The 21,429-nt window shown below is 37.9% G+C and overlaps 1 protein-coding gene across 2 annotated transcripts in view; it reads left to right on the top strand.

Moving 5' to 3' along the window:
- st6galnac3 (ST6 (alpha-N-acetyl-neuraminyl-2,3-beta-galactosyl-1,3)-N-acetylgalactosaminide alpha-2,6-sialyltransferase 3) overlaps window positions 1–21,429 on the top strand; it is a 100,636-nt gene that overhangs the window by 50,065 nt on the left and 29,142 nt on the right. For both annotated transcript variants that reach the window (XM_081373406.1, XM_081373407.1), the window contains exon 3: window positions 9,177–9,586. In XM_081373406.1, the coding sequence (XP_081229532.1) occupies window positions 9,177–9,586 (410 nt within the window). The remainder of the gene's footprint in view (window positions 1–9,176; window positions 9,587–21,429) is intronic.

Here is a 21,429-nt window from a genome sequence, read left to right as displayed (position 1 = left end):
ACAAGTGAGAGTCTATGGCTGCACTGAAATGTTCCTCAATCTCCCCAAAATGATTTTGTGCTGGTTGTGTTCCAGGCGTGCTACTGAATAAAAGACCCTTGAATTTGATGCAGGCTGACTGGTAACTATTGGAGAGAGTCCAAAAAGGATTTAATGTGGCAACTTGGATTAGGTTTACAATGTGTGTGTGTTTTTTAATTCATTTTCAATTCAAGGTTTTAAACTGAATTGAGATGCACATTTTTAATTCACATTGAATTTACACAAAAAAATTGCTTTGTGACACTTTTGCTAGTTTAACGACGGTCTAAAAAGGTTGTCCCTATTCTCTTAATGAGTAATGGTGTGTTTTGGGTGTAACGTGCAATAAACCAATCAGAGTCTAATCTCCCATTCCCTTTAAAAGCCAGTTGTGCTCGCACCATGGCGGATTCGCTATTTAAATGGTGGAATTTGCAAGCGGTAAAACTAAACGCTTCTCTAGCGAGGAAACAGATCTGCTTGTGCACGATGTTAAAGCGCAAGCAGACCATCTACGTGACAGGCTGGATTCCACTATATTTTTATGTACACAATAATAATCTTTTACATTTTAATCATACTTACATTACTAATGCGCCCTTTAAATAACAAAAAAATATATATACAATAGCAACGCACCTCGTTTTCAGACCAGCGCATGGGCGCACAAATGGGCACAAATGCATTTGCTATTTAAACAACATGAAACTAGCTGAAACAAGCAAAAAACACTTGCGTCGCGCCTGGCGCTGCATTGCTCCAAGTGTATTATAGGGCCCTTAGTTTTTTCAGTTAATCATACAACCTCTGATGCACAAACACATCATCAGTGTTGTTTCGTGGCGTCATTGAGTGTTTCGGGTCTTTCAACAGACACTTCAGGCGACCTGACCGAGGTTGATCAAACCTCTGTCTCCAAGTGGCATTTTGCGGTCCCCCGCGTTACCCCTTTTCAACCATAGCCATCTTGATGCCCACTCCTAAGCCTCCATGCTGTTGCTGATGGCTCTTCTCCTGTTTGCACCAGTTATTCCCAGCAGTCCAAAAGACTTGTTGAGGGAATAACCTGCAAATCCTCGGCAATCCACCTCCACCGGCATGCACCTGGTTTTCCACCCATTACAGCGGCAGGCCTCCATGCAGAAGTCCCTCATAGTTCTCCTTCTTTCTCTCCTGCGCCTCTTCCATTCTCTCCTCCAAAGGCACAGTTGGCTCCAGTAGGATAAACTGTTTCATAGACCAGACATCATCCTGGTCTGGGGGATGTGTGCTGGAATTTTCAGCTGCCTATCCAGGTCCACTGTCATCACCCTTCTCGTGCTGTGTAGAGTAAGCCAACAGGGTTGTTTTTTCCTCATGCATGGCTACTCTCCCTCCTTCATGAATGCAATCACCCTGGCTGTAGTGTTGGTGCATCTGCTCTCATGATCCCCTTACTGATTGCCTCAGCTATGGTCTTGAGGACTTGATCGTGCCTTCAGCGATAACGGCCATCGCTCAGGGCCCAGGAGCAGCTGCTCAAGATGTGCTCAAGAGAGCCTGTCTTGGAACAGAGGGGGCATATTATTAGTTTAGTTTGAATCTGAGTTCATTTGAAGTGCTCAAATATTTTTTAGCAAAACGCTATGATACACTTGAGTGTTAAAAACCTTCTTGACTTCTTGCTTATTTTTGTAAGGAACACTAGAATATTAATGTTTATTTATTAATGTTTAAGATAAAGTTTTGGCTGCATCATAGCTGTCCTTGAGTTTTCTGTAATGATGAAGACTGGTGGGTTTAATCAGACTTCAGTGTTGTGTGATATGCTTCCTAATGCAAGCCAGCACTGAGTGTAAACTTATGCAGCAACCAATCCAATCCTAACCTGCATGTCTTTGAAATTTTGGGAAACCAGAGCACCTGGAGGAAACCCACATGGATACAGGGAGAACATGCAAACTCCACACAGCTTTCTCAGTTGGACTCAAACAAACTGAGTGAGCTGACCTTCTTGCTGTGAGGCAACAGTTCTCTCCACTGAGCCACCATAGACAAGAGAGACAATAACTTTCAAAATAAAAGACACGAGGTGGGAATCAAAACAGAGATCAGAAAAACAAAATTGTTTGGGCATAGTGAAATTGTGTTGAAAAGAGAAAGGGGGCTGTGCACTGAACCCTGAGGTACCCCAGTGGTTATTTGACGTGATTTAGACAGTCCTACGATAAACCTTGGCTTTCTCATGAGGCACGACTCAAGTTAGCTCCGGTCATCTTTCTACCCCACAGAACTGAAGTGTTCTTGAACATGACTGGCTTTTCTAAATAGGGGTCATGCTCTAATACCTACTGTATATAGTGATGCAGGAAAACAGGTTTGGCAGTATTTTATTTTACTTTAATTTACTTAATTATTATATTAGTCAGTGCAGTATGGCTTTAGCCAATATATTCTGTACTCGCTTTATTTAAATACTTAATACAAGTATTTATTTTATATTTGAGGTAAATTAAGCCCCTTTCATACAGAGATTCCGGAAAATACACTGATAATGTGTCCCGGGATTTGTCCAGGCATCGTTTGATTTTGGTTCATTCACACTGCCAGTGATATTCCGGAATCTGTACGTACACACATCCCGTAAAGATTCCGTAAAGACATTTGACATTAATGTGATGTGTAATGTCTCTGCAGCGGCTTATGCTTGTGCATATTCTTTTCTGATTCGATCATAAATTAGTGCATCACGTACCATTTCACTAAGCTGGTGAAAGATCTCAGCTTCAGCGTCATCACCACGCCACAGCCCTTTGCGGCATTGATCCTGCCTTTTGTTCACACGGCGCGTTCTGGGACTGGTCTCCGCAATGTTACTAGTACCCCATCCCGGGATCGATGCCGGACTCAATTCCGGGACGTGTTTGTGTTCACACAGAAGGCACTCTGGAAATCTTATGCCAATTTTCCGGGATCAACACGCTGTATGAAAGGGGCTTTAGAAAATCGACTTGTGAATCTTCTTTACTTTAATTTCCATACATTTCTTTGGTCTGATGATACACATAATCTCATTTCCATTTTTGGAAGCCAAATGTCTATCATTTGCCAAGCACTAAGTGTGTCTGAAGGCTTACTGCTGTTTTTTTCACTGTCACTGTGATTCAGTGTTTGTCTTATCAGTTCTTTGTTCCCAATAGAATAATGTGAGTAATGTTACATTTAAGGAGGCGTAACTCAAATTACTTCCTAATTGTTACTGATCTGCTGGTCAGCCATACGTTATTGATCGGCCCCTGCCACCATTATCCTGTCTTGAGCAATAGTAAATTGTTTTCAGATTTGCAGATCAGCCAAGCAGGGCAAACATGCTCTAATTTGTTAGGGCAATCTCATGGCACTCAGCATCCCTTTGGTATTCTAGGTGGATAAATAGAAAGACCAGGGTGATAGATTTAATGCCATGGTGTTGATGATTAGTCATTACACTGCTGGTTAGAAGGGGTAAATGTTTAAGGCTTCTGTCAAAAGGCTTGTTTGACTTGCAGCTCTGTGCAGACCGATCAGCGTCTGACTTGATGCGGTGCAAGCCGGTTAAACATTTTGTTTGACTTGAGACGACGCTGACACCATGTCACTGTGACGTATGGCATCAAAGTACCGCAAGAGCGATTCAAGAGCAGTCGGCTGACTCAGCCAGCGCAACTTCTCAAGAGCGGCTCACAAGCTCTAATGACGACACAACTGTTCGACTATTGGCCGAATCCACCGCATGACAACGATCATGTGTGTTTCATGTTTATTCTGACACCTTCAGTTCCACTAATGCTTACAAATATGTTTTTTTTTATAACAGTAAAATCTCTTTTCATGTCGCAATGCTATATCATCATAATGAAACTGATAAAACAACGTAGACCCCACTTCATTGGTATTTAAATAGTATAGGCTTATGTTAAACTTTATTCTTGTACAAAAACATGCTGTATTAAGCAGTACTTAAAGTATTCAGAGGTGTAAAGTCCAGGGGTCAGAAAGTAAAAGTCCTGCCTTATATTTATTCCACCCATTTCACTAATTAGTCTCCTGACTGAAAAACTGTGCTAATTATTAGCAAATCCAGGAGATTGGAACAAAATACTGAGGAGGACTTTTACTTTCTGAACCTGGACTTTACACCTCTGAAAGTATTGAATGAAAACGTCTCTGAAAAGTCTTTGAATTTGACAAATATTGCATTGATTTCACTTCAGCTGTGGTAAAGTATGCAAACAAAGCGCGAGCGTCACTACGGGAAGCAGAAAGTGTCCGACTTCACGTCTCCGTTTTCAGCTCTTCACCGACTGCAAACGTCAACTCTCACTAATCGGTTACATCCAGCCGCAGTCAAAGTCGAAGTCGAACACACCTATTGTATTATGCATTTCACACTCTGTATACTCTCATTTTTAGTATATTTAAGCAGACTACGCAGATGTTATCTTTTACTGTGGTTCTCAATTCAGGCTAAGTACCACTTTAATCAAATCAGATCTAAAATGTAATTTGTACGAATATGTAAATGTTTTAATTGTGAATTTTCATTTAATCTCATGCAGATTGAGACTTTTTTCCCTCACATGCTGTTTTCTGTACTTTCGTCCAGTATGCTGCTTCATAGATGGTCACTCCAGTGCTCCATCATATCATGTATCACGATTGGTTGTGGTTTTGTTTAATATTGTCCATGTTTTCATGTCTTTTGTTTTGAAGTTTTCCTATTGTCATGTTCCTGTTTTTGTCATGTGTTTCCCTTACTCCTTATGTGATCCTGTAATATGCAAAAAAAAAAAAAAGATCCTGTCATGTGCCTCCTTGTTTCATGTGTCATGTCCTCATTAGTTGTTTGGTTCATTAGATTCTCTGTTCTGTTCTGTTTTGTTATTGGTTCATTGGTTGATTACTTTCAGATGTGTCTAAAGTCATTAGTCAATGTCATGTTCCCATTGTTCTTTTGTCTAGCTTTGTTCCCTGTTACTGCTGTTGGTGTGTTTAAGTTCATGTTTTGTTCATGTTTATCGTAAAGTCACGTCTTTGTTTATTTTTGTATTTGTTCACATTTTTGTAAATAAACTGCATATGGGTTCTCATCAAACTTGCCTTCAGTGGAATCGTTCCGTGTTTTTCCAGAAAGATTTTTGTTCACAAAATTCAGAAATGTACCATGGACCACCTGACTATATGAGAGCCATAAAAGTGGATTCTCAACAAAAAAAAAAAGTGGTGGATCTTTCCACCATAAAATGGATGGTCATCCAGTGGTATGCATGACACTAACAAGAACCGAATATAGCAGCAACATTCACAATAATGCCACACTTGGCTGCACTTTAAAGCACACAGCATCACCTCAACGTCATGTACCCACAGAGCCACTCAATAGATTTGGTTGTAAGACCGAGATTTAGGTGAACAATTCAATGGGAAGGTATATCTCATTATTGCTGAAAAAAGCCTTTTGTACTTTATTCTTTTTTTTAAAGCCTTATAGTGGCATGGATTTTTTTTTATATGTTTGTCAAACTATTTTCTAACAAAACATGCATAATATATATATATATATATATATATATATATATATAGACCCTATAAAGCGTATAAAGACCTTACATAATGAACTGTTATGTTTTTATTACCTTAGAATGAGCCGTTTCTACAGTATGTGCATACACCATGGGTCCCCTTACATTGAAATTAGCCATTTTGCGCTATCATGTTTCTACAGTATAGCCCAAACGAACAAACTACTACAGAGCGTGTTTCATCACTATGTTGTTCTTTTTACAAAGAAGCTAGCTAAAGTCAGCGAATATAACATTGACACAATGATGAACAAATAACAATAATATTCGCAATAACATATCGTTTTACTGAATAATTAAGTAAACATAATTTATTAATTTATCTTCGTAAAGAAACCTCATTGTTTAACTGGCTACTCTCTGCTGTCTCAGACGACGACGTCTTTTCCTGTCGGCCACCGTAACTTCTGTTGGTTGCAATTCGTAACCTCACCACTAGATGCCGCAAAATCACACACTGCACCTTTAAGTGAGGCCGAATATAAAAGGATATTTAAAAATCACATATCGTTAGTCTCATAGCATAATTGTCTAAGAAATAATTAATTAAAAAATGACTTAGGCAATTAAGTTATGAGGCTTACGATATGTAAGCTTAGTAACAAAAAAGTAACGTCTCTTTTTCAAGATACTGTAAGTTTAAAAAATAACTTTACTGTATGTTTTGATCAATTTAATGTGTAAGCTTGGCAAAAAAAAGTAATGTGTCTTTCAAGATACTGTAAGTTTAAAAATAACTTTACTGTAAGTTTTGATCAATTAAATAAGCTTAGTAAAAAAAGTAACGTGTCTTTTTCAAGATACTGTAAGTTTAAAAATAACAACTGTAAGTTTTGATCAATTTAATAAGCTTAGCAAAAAAACGTAACTTCTCTTTTTCAAGATACTGTAAGTTTAAAAATAACTTTAAGTATATTTGTATAGCGCTTTTCACAATACAGATTGTATCAAAGCAGCTTCACAGTATTAAATTAAAATAATACAACAAGGTTTGTTTCTAGTGGAATTTATTGATTGATAAAATAAAATAAAATATCCCCAAAATATCCCCAACTGTAAGTTTTGTTCAATTTAATGCATATGTAAGCTCAGCAAAAAAAGTAACTTCTCTTTTTCAAGATACTTTAAGTTTAAAAATAACTTTACTGTAAGTTTTGATCAATTTAATAAGCTCAGCAAAAAAATTCACTTCTCTTTTTCAAGATACTGTAAGTTTAAAAATAACTTTACTGTAAGTTTTGATCAATTTAATGCATATGTAAGCTCAGCAATAAAGTAACTTTTCTTTTTCAAGATACTGTAAGTTTAAAAATAACTTTACTGTAAGTTTTGATCAATTTAATGCATATGTAAGCTCAGCAAAAAAAAGTAACTTCTCTTTTTCAAGATACTGTAAGTTTAAAAATAACTTTACTGTAAGTTTTGATCAATTTAATAAACTCAGCAAAAAAACTTAACTTCTCTTTTTCAAGATACTGTAAGTTTAAAAATAACTTTACTGTAAGTCTTGATCAATTTAATGCATATGTAAGCTCAGCAAAAAAAGTAACTTTTCTTTTTCAAGATACTGTAAGTTTAAAAATAACTTTACTGTAAGTTTTGATCATTTTAATAAGCTCAGCAAAAAAACTTAACTTCTCTTTTTCAAGATACTGTAAGTTTAAAAATAACTACTGTAAGTTTTGATCAATTTAATGCATATGTAAGCTCAGCAAAAAAAGTAAATTTTCTTTTTCAAGATACTGTAAGTTTAAAAATAACTTTACTGTAGGTTTTGATCAATTTAATAAGCTCAGCAAAAACTTAACTTTTCTTTTTCAAGATACTGTAAGTTTAAAAATAACTTTACTGTAAGTTTTGATCATTTTAATAAGCTCAGCAAAAAAACTTAACTTCTCTTTTTCAAGATACTGTAAGTTTAAAAATAACTACTGTAAGTTTTGATCAATTTAATGCATATGTAAGCTCAGCAAAAAAAGTAACTTTTCTTTTTCAAGATACTGTAAGTTTAAAAATAACTTTACTGTAGGTTTTGATCAATTTAATAAGCTCAGCAAAAAACTTAACTTCTCTTTTTCAAGATACTGTAAGTTTAAAAATAACTTTACTGTAAGTTTTGATCAATTTAATGCATATGTAAGCTCAGCAAAAAAAGTAACTTTTCTTTTTCAAGATACTGTAAGTTTAAAAATAACTTTACTGTAGGTTTTGATCAATTTAATAGGCTCAGCAAAAAACTTAACTTCTCTTTTTCAAGATACTGTAAGTTTAAAAATAACTTTACTGTAAGTTTTGATCAATTTAATGCAAATGTAAGCTCAGCAAAAAAAGTAACTTCTCTTTTTCAAGATACTGTAAGTTTAAAAATAACTTTACTGTAAGTTTTGATCAATTTAATGCATAATAAGCTCAGCAAAAAAAGTAACTTCTCTTTTTCAAGATACTGTAAGTTTAAAAATAACTTTACTGTAAGTTTTGATCAATTTAATAAGCTCAGCAAAAAAACTTAACTTCTCTTTTTCTGTAAGTTTAAAAATAACTTTACTGTAAGTTTTGATCAATTTAATGCATATGTAAGCTCAGCAAAAAAAGTAACTTTTCTTTTTCAAGATACTGTAAGTTTAAAAATAACTTTACTGTAAGTTTTGATCATTTTAATAAGCTCAGCAAAAAACTTAACTTCTCTTTTTCAAGATACTGTAAGTTTAAAAATAACTTTACTGTAAGCTTTGATCAATTTAATGCATATGTAAGCTCAGCAAAAAAGTAACTTTTCTTTTTCAAGATACTGTAAGTTTAAAAATAACTTTACTGTAAGTTTTGATCAATTTAATGAGCTCAGCAAAAAAACTTAACTTCTCTTTTTCAAGATACTGTAAGTTTAAAAATAACTTTACTGTAAGTTTTGATCAATTTAATGCATATGTAAGCTCAGCAAAAAAAAGTAACTTCTCTTTTTCAAGATACTGTAAGTTTAAAAATAACTTTACTGTAAGTTTTGATCAATTTAATAAGCTCAGCAAAAAACTTAACTTCTCTTTTTCTGTAAGTTTAAAAATAACTTTACTGTAAGTTTTGATCAATTTAATGCATATGTAAGGTCAGCAAAAAAAAAGTAACGTCTCTTTTTCAAGAGACTGTAAAGATAATTTTGTAAAATTCAAATAAGCCTTACAGATATTTATTGTAAAGGGTTTAAACAAGTTTTTCATGCTTGTTCAATGAACCATAAACATTTATTGCACATGCACCTTTGGAACAGTCCTTAAGACACTAACAGTTTACAGGCGGTAGACAGTTAAGGTCACAGCTGTAACTTAGGACACTAAAGAGACCTTTCTACTGACTCTTAAAAACACCAGGAAAAATATGCCGAGGATCCGTGATCACTTGTGTGAAATCTTAGAAAAAGAATCAAGGTTTTCACAAAATTATATATATATTGATATATAATTATTTTGTATTATTTAGTAAAATAGAGTATGAAAGCTTGCAATGCATGATTTAAATGATCCTCTAAGGCTAATTAACCCCATTTCTCTTCTTTTCCTTTAGCCGTTGAAGCTGCACTGTGAGGTTTGCAGTATAGTGTCCAGCTCTGGCCAGATGTTGGGGCGTGAGGCAGGGACTGAGATCGACCAGTCCTCCTGCATATGGAGAATGAACAACGCACCCAGCCGGGGCTTTGAGAGGGACGTGGGCCGCAGGACGGACCTGAGAGTGGTGTCTCACACTAGTGTTCCTCTGCTAATCCAGAAGCCCCAGCACTTCTTCGGCCAGGGGAACGAGACCGTCTATGTGGTCTGGGGACCCTTGCGCAACATGAGGCAGGATGGCAAGGGCATCGTGTACAACATGCTGCGGCAAGCGGTGGAAAACTACCCACAGGCTCGCATCTACGTCACCACAGAAGAGCGTATGAATTACTGCGACACGGTTTTCAAAAAGGAGACAGGCAAAGACAGGTGAGAGTTTTGTAACCGCCTCATGTAGTCGGCGACATGTTTGTGATGCACTGTGCGTATGCGTATGGAGGAGGTAATAAATCTGGCGCGGATTCTAAACATTAAGCATCTTTGGCCACGTTCACACAGCAGCAGAGTCCTGTATTTGAGTCCTTAATACAGTTACATTCACACACAGACCAGTTAACCATGTACAGGAGTGACAACCTCATTCTAACTCACACACATACATTTTCAGAACTCGCATTCTCTGAAAACTTGCACCGTGTTAACAGAACTGGGCTAGACAACTATTATCCGTCACGTCATACAGTGCGAGAGAGATGCTCAGTCTACCTTGTGTTGCTGGTTTTCATGTGTGGTTTTGCTTTTAGTATCTTGCTGAAGGTTTTAGATCCAGTCTCTGTTCTCCACTGGAGCGTCTCCCATCAGTTTTGTGTTCCCATCAAATGCTCTGTTATAAAAGCTGCTGTCGGTTAATGAAGATTTGAAAACAGACAGTATTCGAAAGGCTACTGTAAGTTGCTGTGTGAATGGGACATTTCGAAACACACGTGTAAGTAAATGCGGTTGTCAATTCCAAACACTGACAGCTTAAACATAGCCTTAAAACAGTAAAATGTATTACATAACTGTACATTAACCCAGGAGGTTCCAGGCAGTGGCTCATATCTGTGGGTTGTGCACCATTCAGAACTAAATTGAGAATACCTTTGAAATTGCAATTTTGTGAATTTTAATATAATTTTAATTGAGTTAACAAATAGGATGGAAAATTGTTATTTAAATTTACAAAAGGTTAGATTTGTTTACGAATTTATGTAAAAAAAAAAAATTCCTATTGCTTAATTCCTAAACTGCTTAATAATATTTTACAAACTTTTGTCCACCAATTCAAAGTCGTGGTACAACTAGCATGCAGAAACATGCAGAAAAACATAAAACAGGAAATAATATTAATCAATAAGTCTATTATTTTTTTTATTTTTTTTCTATGGCAAGGTTAGTTCAGGGTTCACGCCACCTACTGTCAGTTTTAGTTTCTTATTTAGAGTATCATTTAATCAATTTCCATATTATTAAATAATTTGTAATGTCTATTTGATGCTTCTCTCATTTAACACAATAATGACTTTAAATTATCTTTTGGGGGTAATTTCTCAGCCAGATTTGATGTGTGATTAATTTGCGATTAATTAGATAAATTAATCGCCACATCATGTAATTAATTAGATTTTTTAAAAAGTAACGCTTGACAGCCTTGATATTTATTAATCAAAAAAATGTGATAGTTACACCTCATGACATTTTATTTATTAAATTGAATTATACATTTTTTTAATCCATGTGAAACTTCTTTATCATGGACACTCTCTTGACCCATAACCAAAAGTGTTTTTACTTTAAAAAGTCAGTTGATAAATTGGCTTAAGAGCCTTGTTTGAAAAAGAAAAAAAAAAAAAGAAAAAATCTTTTTTTTATAGGACTTACTGGCAGACATGGATAAATTGATTGAGACAAACTTATGCACCGACATGAATCCCGGAATGCCAGTGATTTAATTTGATCGTTTCACGTCTGAAACCAATGTGTTCTTTGTCCTCTTTAGATACGCAATAACTGTAAAATCTGTAGCCTTCTCTAAAATGCCACTTCAGTCGCTCAATGTTCTCAGGAGGCAGAGTAGGTAAAAACCTTCCTTGTGTTGTCGTCAACATCCCCGCGGTACCAAAGGTGAGATGCCGTCAGAAGAAATCAATGGATTCTCAAGGTTATTTGAGTTCTGAAGAGCACTCGCTGTGTGCTAATGAGTCTGGCACACTGTGCACTCGTAGCGCAGGAATTAATCAGCTGTTGATATTACTCATTACAGTCATCAGACCATAACATAACACCCTCATGAATGTTTCATTTGAAGTTGAGCGCTCACAAAGTCAGCAGGTTCACTGTTACTCTCTAAAAAGTCGCCCAAAAATCCCTATTTCATGGAGAGGCTTAGATTGCATTTGATCAGTCTGACTGAAATGCTGAGATAGTTCTGCCTTTCAAGAGTAATCCCCACATGATAGTCCTAATGCTGTTGTGTTATAGCACAGATAAGAGATATTCCTAAGGAGGGCTGGAGAGGATTATCCTTTATCCTACATCAATTCCTTAAGCGGAAAAGCAAGCAGATAGTGATGTCTCTAACAGCATGCTGAGGTTTGTACCTCCGGTAGGTGAGATGCGGCCATTTACCGCATAGAGAAGAGCAACTTATAGCGTGAGTGTGAGTGAATGCGTGGCCATGAGCAGATGTGTGTGTGTAATGTCAGTAATAAATCAGCCTTAATAGAGCAGATCGGCATGTCAGGAAACAGTTGGCAGCCAAGCTTTTGTTTCGAATCACATTTTAGGAGCAACCTCGCTCGCAGACAACACCTGCGATTGGACGGTGTGGTTGAGAGGCAGCGAATTATCGCTAATAAAGTCTAAATTCACAGAAGACTGCGGAAGAATTCAAAAGAAGGACTTGTTATATCAGATACTGAGAGTTAAACAGTTAAAAAAGTCAAACATGAATCCCACTTTATATTAGGTGTCTTTAATAACTACTATGTACTTGCATAAAATAATGTTATATTTTGCACTTATTGTGTTCATGTTGTATTGTAAAACACTTGCTGGTATTGAGGTGGGATGCGGGTAAGGTTAGGGACCAGTTTCACGCTCTGGTTAGGTTCTCCTGGGAACTTCAATATAGAGTAGGGTATGGACGTGAGAGATTGCAACCTGTCACTTCACACTTCTGATTCCTTTTGAGGTCTCCTCAGACAGTAATGGATTTAATGGCTGTTCGGTTTTGGGGGGAGTGTGAAATAAACAGTATTGATTGTCTTTTTGGTGTGTCAGTATATGTCTTGACTGGATTCATTTCAGTACATACAGACTGATGTCAGATTTAGGATTGTGTTTTAGGGGTCAATGACATGATGCTAATATATATATATATATATATATATATTTTTTTTTTTTTTTTTTTTTTTTTATGTTTATAAAAGAGGTCTTTTATGCTCACCAAGGCTCAAGGCTCAACAAAAATATGGTAACACTTTACAATAAGGTTTCATTTGTTAACATTAGTTAATTAACTAACATGAACTAACCATGAGCAACACATTTGTTACTGTATTGGTTAATCTTAGATTTAACATTAGTTAATTAAAATACAGTTGTTCATTGTTTGTTTATGTTAGTTCACAGTGCATTAATGTTAACAAATACAACTAAAAATATATTAGTAAGTGTTGAAATTAACATTAATAAACGCTGCAGAAGTGCAGTAGAGTGTTACCAAAAATACAGTAAATATTCTGAAATAATATTACAATTCAAAATAGATAATTTCTATTTTATTTTCTACGCTACTTGTTTATTTTTATTTTATTTTATTTTCTCTGATGGCAAAGCTGAATTTTCAGCAGCCATTACTCTAGTTTTAAGTGTCAAATGTTTAATGTACGTCCCCAGCAAGTTTTGCCAAAATCAATATTGTCCCTACTACTTTTTGAAAGCAATTGAAAAAATAGCATGCAGAAGTATTACAACGCCTCTTCAATCCATCTTTCTTCATAATTTAATTCATGCATGCAACACAAAATACATTTGTGCCGCCCAGACAAGCCTGATCTATAAACCTTTCCACTCACATATCGGGATTTATAGCTACTTATTATTTTTTTGTGAAAACATGATACTTTTTTCTTTCAGGATTCTACGATGAATAGGAAGTTCAAAAGAACAGCATTTGTTCGAAAAAGATATCCTTTGTAACATTCCAAATGCCTAACTATATATATATTTTTAATTACAAAACATCTTACTGACCCCAAACCTCTGAACAGTAGTGTAATTCTTAGAAGAAGAAAAAAAATACAAAGCTGTGTTTATGCTAGTTAATATTTGAAAAACGTTTGTCCATGGAATAAAAGTTCCAGTCAACATAGAGGGGGAAAACCCTTAAAATTATCCTCCTGGCTGTGTGTCTGTAACGATAACAATAATGCAAGGGAGAATTTGGAATATGGACCCTAAGCCTGTGCAGGAGTTTTTTCTTCACAATTAAAAACTTAAACAATGCACACATATGCTTAAATTCCATGCATGTAGAAAAGCGAAACTAGTCACTCGAAAACAAGACCAAAGGTAATAGTCCAAACAGAGAAAACAGGTTTACTTTGCATTAGTCTTTTACAACAGGGGTATCCCCAGTGACAAGGACCAGGAACTGTTACGGTGGCCAGACAGAATGCAAATGCAGAAACTAGGCTTGAAAAGTGAGTTAACACCTGGTATTAAGATGCGTTTTGAGTAAGTCAATGAGTGAGGCAGTGCAGTGGTGAGTAAGGACCCGGTGCAGTCGTGACCAGTGTTAGGGAAAGTTAATTAAAATGAATGCATTACAATGTTGCGTTACTCCCCAAAAAAGAAACTAATTGCGTAACTTAGTTTGTATAGAAAGTAATGCGTTACATTACTTTTGTGTTACTTTTTCTCACCTTGGCTGGGCTTGCTTGTTTGTTTTCTAATAACAACAAAAATATTTCTATTTTTGGCAAATGTAAAGGTCCTTTCACACCAAAAGTGAAGTGAATACTGAATGTTTTTGTGCAAGTGTGATGAGTAAATGCATGTTCACATTTAGTCTAGAACTAAAATAACCATCATGTTCACACACACACACACACACACACACACACACACACACACACACACACACACACACACACACACACACACACACACACACACACACACACAAAAACACAACACACACACACACACACACACACACACACACACACACACACACACACACACACACACACACACACACACACACACACACAACACAACACCTCCTCACTTTGTTTCTCTCAACATGGGGACAGGAGAGATGTCAGTCAATACATGTAAAAGTAACGTGTTACTTTGAAAAAGTAACTTAGATATTTTGTTGTAAATTGAAAAATAATGCATTACTTTACTAGTTACTTTGAAAAAGTAATCTGATTACGTAACTCAAGTTACTTGTAATGAGTTTCCCCCAACAAGCGTCAAGGTCAACGAATCTGTTAAAATATTAGATCATTTGACCTTTTTTATGACAAGTCAAGGTTAGTTCAGGTCACATGGCAATTTTAGAGTCAGTACATTTAATGGTGTAAATGTTTTAAACTGTATAGAACCAAAATAAATACAAAGAGTGCTATTATAGGAACTTGACACGTGTTTTAAGGATTTTAAAACGTTTTTATACATCTTCTTTATCATGGATACTTTTATCTGGCATTGCCCTTCAGGCAAAGATAGACTAATGATTCTCTCACATGATTTGTGATGGAAGACTAGAAAAGTGACACCAAGCACAAACTCAGAACACCCTAGCAACTGCAAAGCAATGCTAAAAGCCTCTCAAAACCCCTTTGCAACAAAACCCTGGCAACCACCCATAAGACCCTAGCATCATTGTGTCAAGTTTTGGACTTCAGAAAATGTAAAACTCTAGTAAAACACTGATGGTTTGCTCTTGCATTATATGCTTTGGACATTTGTGTGCTTTATTATTAATTTCTCTTTATTATTAATATCAGTTTTCACATTGTTCAGCACCTAATTCCAGTTTTGAATGCCTGTCAAACACTGAATGAAATCCCTAGAGTACATCAGAACATCCATTTCTGTCTCATTAGTCCATTGTGAACCATCAATCAGTCCAACAGTGTGAACCAGCAGCAGGGGAAGCGAGTGACAGACACTCCATTATTTTGAGTGTCAGACATCCACCCATCTGATTGTGAGCATCAGTGACATTTCAGATATGTGTGATGGCAGCTCTAATGTTGCACATGATGAAAGAATGCTTAAGGATTCCAGGAGAATGATTTGAGCAATTGCGATCTCTCCTGATACTTTACTGTTCTAAGTGGAAGCAATCTGAGGCTGACTGTCAGTTCTAACAGTAGACATTACAAAAAGTGCTATTGTAAAATCACTGTTTAATCAGACTTAACACAGGAAGTAAACTGCCCAGCTCATTGCGAAAACGTGGCGACATTTTTGCGAAATGATCATTGCTGCTTGCACAAATGTCCTGTGAGCATTGCTAAGAGATGAATACAGATGAATGTGAATCTTGTAACATTTTACTATGTTAGACCACAAACTGTGGTCCTCTGTCAGAGGCCACATCCACAGGAAGACCATGGATCCAGAAGATGTGGTCCACCATCTCCTGGGCTGTCTCCTTGGGGGAAGGGAGCTTGTGTCCCCCTGCCCCCGCTCGACATCCTAGGAAGGGGATCCCACCACCACATTCCTGTAGAGAATGGACAGAACTAGGGCCTGGAATATAGCTTGGGCACTGTTGAGGCCGAAAGGTAGGACCCGGTATTCAAAGTGTCCCATTGGGATGTTAAAGGCTTCCACTCATGCCCCTCAAGTAAATGGTTCAAATGGTAGGCAAATCCTGTAACAAATTAGAACTCAGAAATCCTTGACCAACCATGTGAGGATTGTGCTGCCCCAGCCGCGGGTGCCCCAGGACTCGGGGAATCTAACAGGTACAGCTCAGTCACCTCACCGTGATTGCCCGAAATGATCAGACTTACAGAGGGAGTAGATTCAAGGGTGATGGAGGGGATGAGAAGGCCACTGAGGGAACGGACAGAGATGGGGAGGGAAGAGGGATGGCTGTAATTCCCCACTGCACAGCAATGGAAACATCTAAAAAGTTCCCATCGATGAGGTCCAAACAGTGCCTTTATACTGTATACTGGGAATTGAGAAAAGAGTGGCACCCACTAGGATCCCCTGGTTTACTTATGCTTGAATTTGTTCGCTAGGAGTGGCATAAAGTTGCCCAACAGCATTGTGACTGACTTATAGGGAACATTCCAAGACGCATAAAAGATGCGATTGGAAATCAGGGTTATTCCACAAAATATTGATTTCTGAACTCTTCCTAAGTTGTAATGAAATTATTATTTTTTTTAATGGTTTCTTTGCATTATTCAAGGTCTGAAAACATTTTACTCAAACAGATATAAATAATAAATCCAGAGATACTTCTAATTTTGCAGTGGTTTCAGTGGTTTTTTCCAGAGCTGTATTTAGCCATTTATAGTCACCTATATTTATAAGTGAATACACAGTGTTTACTTGAATACAAAAATATTTTTAGTATGCTTCCTAGCTTTCTTTTTCTTTAAGTGTTCCTTCTGATCTATCTTTCTCTCTGCTTTCATTATCCTTTATTTCTACCCTTTTCACCTTTACTTGTTTCCTCCCAGACAATGTGTAAACTTTTGTGCAATCTCTGTATCTAAACAGTACCTGCAGTGCGTTGGGCCAAGCAGAATCTTCCAGACTGAGTTCTTTTATCTTAAATGTCGCACGTTTACCGGTTCACTGTCATGCTGTGTGTGGGGGTGGCCTGGTAAACTATGTGCAGATAACAGAGGACAGTCCTCTTAAATCACACTGTCACATTACCTTGTTGCCATGATAGTCCTGTTAACCTCTGTGTTGACACACACAGGGTGCAAAGTCACTGCAGATATTACTGATAATCAGAGACTCAATTTTGTGGATTGTTCACTTTGCTTGCCACCATTTTACCTGTTACATCTTTTTAATTGCTTTATTACAACTTTATTACACTGTAATACTTAGTTTTACTTTCTGGGTGTGTCTATAAAATATGCATCTGGGTGGCTGTTTTATTATGAACAGTAATTGCTATCAATTGTTCAAAAAGACTGAATTAAAGCTCCTTAATGAAGAGAAATTGCACATTCCACATCAGTGGATATGTACTGGTATATGGGATTTTTATAGTTACCAAGCAATGTAGAAACTTGCCGTATTAGTATATAATTAATTTACCTTCACAGAATGCTAAACGTTAGTCCTATCATAATTTGAAGTCTGAACTGTCTATTTTATATCATCATTTAACAGGCAGGTTTAAATGCTACATTTAATTGCCTAGAAAGACTCTTGTTCTCGTCAACAGTTGTCAAGTAGTCACAATTTTGCCCCGGGAAATCATTGGTCGGCTTCCACTCTATGCCTAATTGAATCAGACCCTTTTACCCGCTATATTAATGAGTGCACCTGCACATCACACAATATAACGTATATATCGTACTGTCGTACTGTCTCTAATGACAGTATAATGTCATTAGAGATGATTAGATCTACTAACTGTTTGGTATGAAATAATTAGGCTAAATACACTTTATGTTCAAACACACTGAATGGACTTTAAACGTAGCCATGATGAGCAAGTTGCCAAGATGCCGCTCTAAAAAAACAAAAGCATATCTGAAACACTGTAGACACCATGTTGTAAGAGTCAATGGTGCTCTTTTAGGTCATAATGACTCAAAGTGTACATATAGTAGTTTTAATTGGAAATGGAAGCTTGGAGGCATTTTAAAAATTATACTATATAAATAGTCATTTCAGGCTTTGCTTGACTTATTTACTTATGGAGGATGAGAATAAAATGCAGCTGGCTTAGGAGCATTCAGAAATGTGCTGCATTAAACCAGGCTTCATTCTTTGAATGCTGTTTAATACAGCCGAGATGATAAGCCATATAGCGTCATTCTAATCTCGATAATTCCTTTCTGGTTAATTCGATTTTTCTTTTGGTTATTGCAATGTGACTCATGCTGTTTTGAGCATCTTACACCATGTTTGTTGCATTTTTGAGACAACATGTTAAGTTAAAATTAGTTCTACTTTTAAAAATTAGTTCTGGTCTATTCCATTGTGCTCCATTCATCTATCACGGGAAGTTACACATACGAAGCACACAAAGACAAATATATCACTAGAACAGTCTTTAATTCACAACTCACAGTATAGGCAGGAAAAACTCAGCGAATCACAGGAGAAACAAACCACTATGCGTTAAGACAAATAACTGAACAGAACAGGGAGTATAAATACACAGGAGCTAACAAAATTATTAATGAGACAACAGGTTAACGGAATAATCAATCAAGGGAACAAACAGGTACACACTAGGAAACTAAATTAAACATAATATACTAGCAGTTTTGCACTAAGCATGGCCTTATTAGCCCCTGGTGGTAGTTGCAAATGCACCACCCATTGACGGCCATTCAGAACGTCTTGGTTATGTATGTAACCCTCGTTCCCTGAAGGAGGGAACGGAGACATAGTAGAAGTGTCGACTGATTGGGATCACGCTTAGGCAGCCTGTCATCTTCGAGAATTGTAAAAACGAGCCAATGCACATTGGCGTGTGTGAATTGCATCACACGCTCCGCCCCGCAGCACGGGTATAAATACGGAAGTGGATGCATGCACCAGTTGTTTTTCGCTGAGGAGCCGAGCCCGGAGTCAGCGGTGGTCCAGCAATAGTGGCGACGGGACTAAGTCTCCGTTCCCTCCTTCAGGGAACGAGGGTTACATACGTAACCAAGACGTTCCCTCTCAGTTGTTCACATTCGACGTAGTCGACGTGTCAACTGATCGGGATCCCTGTTAAAACGTCACTAGTGCTGCCACCTTCCAGTGCCTAAACAAAAGCCTCCTGATCCCCCCACATTATTGAGGCAGAGATAGGACAGGGCTTAGGCCAGGGAAGTCACTGCTGTTCCACAAGACCACTGGGAAAGCGTTAACCTTTCGTTGGAAGGAATACGCTGCGGAAGCCACATCCTGCCCTTAGGGAGGTAACGTGGAAAATAACACATATGGACAGGGCAATTCACCGGGCAGTACAACATATGGAATGTCACTGAGGTGGCTCCAGCCTATAACGGGGGGAGATGCAACCGGTCAGTGACGGCAGAGCAGGCTCTGCCAAGGGAAGACACGTGCTCGCCGCAGGGAGCCGTACCGTGGAAGAATACACATATGGGATCGCTGTAGGGATCACAACATATGGACCCAGCCTAACACAGGTTCCACCAGTGCATACGAGTGTTAGTCCTGGCGTTGGACGCTCTGCCTCGTCTGATGCCGAAGGGTGTGGAGGAACTCAACAGGGTTCGGCTAAAGATGGACTCTATTGGAGCAAGAACAGCGCACATATCCAGTTCTTAGGAGGGGAATGGCGCAGTAAACCGACACTTCTAACCGGGCTTACAGTGACTCCATAGGAGGATGTGGCGGGCGAGTTGCGACATGTGAGGGAAGTGTAGCTTAACGGTCGCTGTACTGAGGAGTACAGGCTTGCTGAGCAGCGGCGGTACTGCTAGCAACTCGAGGCAATGGATGCCAATGCAGTTGGAGGCTCGCCCAGACCCCTGTTACTGCATGCTTGTTATACGTGACTCCTCAGCTGGTGTTAGCAGACACTTGTTCTAGGGGCGTCTGGCCCAGAGAAACAAAAGGTCTGATCATGTGCGGTCACGGCCACCTCGGGACTCGGCCATGAAGCCAGTGCTGAAGCGGTCATCATATGGAGGAAGCCGATCTATTTGCGTCTGCGTCTGCCATATGCCCCAGGAGCAGGGCTTGACATTAACACCCGCCAACCCGCCAAATGCGGGTGGATTTTGCTCGTGGCGGGTAACACAGTCACTTCAACTAGCCACTTTGGCGGGTTGAATAATTGTAGTCTTTTCAAAAGGCATCTGAAATAAGTGTGACACTACGACACTACAACTCCAATAGGGCTGTCAACGAATATTCTAAATGTGAATATATATTCGAATAGTAAAAAAAAAAAAACAGAATTTCGAAGGTCAAGTCAAGTCAAGTCAAGTCATCTTCATTTATATAGCGCTTTTAACAATGTAGATTGTCTCAAAGCAGCTTTACAGAGATAAGCGTATAATTTAAGGTAACAGAGATTGTTTCGGCTTTACAGCAGAGTTAAGTTATTTCCATCTAAAGTTAGTTTTAATTGATTTGGTTCCGTTGCAATGATCATTTGTTATTAAATTAGGGGCCGCTAAGACGACACCATTCTCTCTACACAGACTTTAAACGCGAACCTGTGAGAAACGCTGATGGCGGTCACATGCGCATTTAGAATGGGTTCTATAGTTATGTGCGTTAGAATATACGCAGGTTTGGAATTCCCTACAAGCCAAGCCTAAACAAAATACTTGTCTTTCCTTATAAATTTGATAAGGAATTTTATTTTATTTGTTGCTTTGGGGTAGGACCGCAAGACGAATTTTCCCGACAACGCCTTATCTGTAGAGTGGTAGTGGGATCCTCCATAGGGAGAGACTAGTTGGCACTTCAGCACTGCGTTGTCATCGGTCCAGGTGAAGGTCCTTCGTCAGATCTGGATACGGCCTGGATCCGGCAGGCTGCAGGAAAAACCTTGGGATAAACACAGACACTAAAATTAGCGTAGATGCCATTCTTCTCGTGATGTAACGAGTACATCAGGATTTTTGGGAAGTGTTCCCGGTTCCGGCTGACCTAATCTATGCAGCATAGCATTAAATTATAGAAGTCTATAATGTATTATGTGAAAGCTAGGTCAAAGAGATGTGTCTTTAATCTGGCTTTGAACTGACAGAGTGTGTCTGCTTCCCGGACAATGGTAGGAAGACTGTTCCAGAGTTTTGGTGCTAAATAGGAGAAGGATCTACCGCCAGCAGTCGATTTTGATATTCTAGGTATAATCAACTGGCCGGAATTTTGAGATCGTAATAGACGTGACGGACTATAATGCGTTAAGAGCTCGCTCAAGTACTGCGGAGCTAAACCATTCAGTGCTTTGTAAGTAATCAGCAATATTTTAAAATTTATGCGATGTTTAATAGGGAGCCAGTGCAGTTTTGACAGAACCGGGCTAATAT

Source organism: Scardinius erythrophthalmus, assembly GCF_964197995.2.
Source record: "Scardinius erythrophthalmus genome assembly, chromosome: 9".
Taxonomy (NCBI): domain Eukaryota; kingdom Metazoa; phylum Chordata; class Actinopteri; order Cypriniformes; family Leuciscidae; genus Scardinius; species Scardinius erythrophthalmus.
Note: the sequence above shows the minus strand (reverse complement) of the source record. Positions and strands in the feature narration are given on the sequence as shown.